The sequence below is a fragment of the Branchiostoma floridae genome, chromosome 4 (assembly GCF_000003815.2).
Source record: "Branchiostoma floridae strain S238N-H82 chromosome 4, Bfl_VNyyK, whole genome shotgun sequence".
NCBI classification, from domain to species: Eukaryota; Metazoa; Chordata; class Leptocardii; order Amphioxiformes; family Branchiostomatidae; genus Branchiostoma; species Branchiostoma floridae.
In genome coordinates, this window is record NC_049982.1 from 17,000,326 (window position 1) to 17,002,585 (window position 2,260).

The window sequence follows — 2,260 nt, forward strand, 5'->3', positions numbered from 1 at the left end:
ACATGTATGTTGCCCCTGCAATTTTCAAGCATTTCACAGCTGACAGCATAGTTGTCTGTGATAGGGTCCACCTCTGCTGTACACTCACACCTCTTACATTTACCCTCCATCCATGTGTCCTTCAGCTGTCAACATTGATGTCAAAGGTTTTAGGGCTATTGCACAAGAGAACACACAGCATTGTACTATATCTGCTTCAACATTTTCAATGAACTTTACAGAGCTACATGTAACTTAATATGCCAAAATGGAAACTCACATTGTGGTTGGTGTCGTTATGGAGACAGTAGCGACATCTGATGTGTTCACATCCACACTCATCTATAGATCTCACAGCCTGCCCTTTTGGACACAGGGTTACTGCAGGACATGTTGGACAGACACAGTCAGCGTAGCGACAGCCATACTCATCCACAGGTGCTGTCTTGTTACAGCATGGACCGCACGTCTTGTCAACAATGGGGTGAGCAGGGCACTGGTCTGGGGTGATACATCTTCCTTCATGGAGAACTGTTCCATTCTGAAGAACACAAGGAGAAAATGAGCATTTTTCTTTCAGTTAGCACTTAAAGAACTTGAATGCAGCTCACCTTGAAGACTTTTCTACACAAGTATCACAGGCAGTCAATTGGAAAATGAAGCTCTGTTTTAACTAATAGATAGAAGAAAAGTTAAAGGCACAACATTATTTGATTTCACCATCATTGAAAAGATTTGTAAGACACCTGACATGACTAACAATTAAGTTGACATTTTTTATGATTACGACTGTTGATATGACAGTGACACATGGAGATGAATTCATGTACATGTATTACCTTGCACTTTGGATGACAACCCTCCAGACAAGGTAAGTCACAGTCGGTGGGGTGGCAGTCTTCACAAGTGGCAGGACAGGCAGTGCCACACGGATCATAGTGCCACTCACACACATCCTCCTGATTGAAGTCCTCACACTGGGTAGCTACAGAGACATGTTGCACATGTTAAGGGAACACACACTGGCAAAACACCTGACTCCTGGCAATAACAAACATCCAATATCCAGGTGCTAATGTAGTTGCAGCATATTTGTAAACGATATCATGGAGAGAAGAAACTGTCAAACAACTGTTGTATTCATGATGCATGCATTGCAGGCATGATGTTTATCATTAAAGGCCATATCCTCACATAAACATTTTTTCTAATAAACATTTATACATTACACCCTGGACAAGCAGAAACAAAAAAGGCCTAAAGGATAGTTATTGCTATATTAGCTGCCATAGGTGAATGGAAAATAAATATTATTATTATTATTATTATCATTATAATAACAATGACAATGAAGTTACTTACGGCAAAAGTCATGTGTCCTCCACCGAACATGTACTCCCTGGAGATTGCACATGTCTCCGTATGCAGCCACAGCAGTGCACAGACAGTGGCAGTCCCCGCCCCCATCACAGGCACAGGAGTCAGACACACACGCATCGTAGAAGGGCTGGGGATCAATCTATACAACAGGCAATGAAACAATGTAATGCTGTATGGCTACAAAGCTACGAAACGTACTACCATATACTAACATGATATATAAGTGTAAAAGTGAGGATGTAGGAATTTTCAGATAATCAAATGGGCAGAATAAGGCATACAAGTCTGATTCCCTATAACTGTCACCATATGATTGTCTAATTCAGACACCTTGATTTTCCCCTACGTCGATATGTATAACAAACCATACCTTGTGATGACAAGCTGCAAACACATCATTCAGTAGTACTCGACATTCTCCCCTGGCCCAAACCTCACGATGCTTGTTTTCCTCACATGGGCTGGGAGCAGGCTGTGCCATGTCTGGGCAAGCCTGCAACACACAAAAATGTCTTCAATTGTTTGATGTCTCACAAATGCACATAACCCGTCCATAGACAAAGAGAAAATTAAATAAAACGTCAGCCCTTGGCAATGCTTTTACTAAGTTTTAATAACATAAAAATCAGCATACTTGGAAAAGCAACATTCTAGTCCAGTAATCTTGTATTTGTTTCACTGATGTTTGGTTTCGTTTTCTAACACTGCCTGTTTTCACATTACTCCCAGTCATGGTATGACATATATATAAATTAATGTCTTACATTTCTGACCTTTTTAATTCACCAAACAGTAGCAATATTGACAAAGACAAAGGTCTGATAGCAGATGAAAGCTTTTCTTTAAAAACTTACAGCAGAAGTCTTCCAACTGTTTGCAAACAGTTGCACAGATGACTCTA

General features: G+C 40.5%; 1 protein-coding gene across 1 annotated transcript in view; it reads right to left on the reverse strand.

Annotated features, from left to right (window-relative positions):
- Positions 1-2,254, reverse strand: part of LOC118413600 (mucin-5AC-like) — a 10,250-nt gene extending 7,996 nt beyond the window's left edge. Inside the window, exons 1-6 of the mRNA XM_035817127.1 lie at positions 2,214-2,254; positions 1,730-1,852; positions 1,342-1,498; positions 819-964; positions 260-520; positions 3-125 (exon numbers count right to left, since the gene is read on the reverse strand). Of these exons, the coding sequence (XP_035673020.1) occupies positions 3-125; positions 260-520; positions 819-964; positions 1,342-1,498; positions 1,730-1,840 (798 nt within the window). The 5' untranslated portion in view covers positions 1,841-1,852; positions 2,214-2,254. The remainder of the gene's footprint in view (positions 1-2; positions 126-259; positions 521-818; positions 965-1,341; positions 1,499-1,729; positions 1,853-2,213) is intronic.
- Positions 2,255-2,260: the final 6 nt, after the last annotated feature.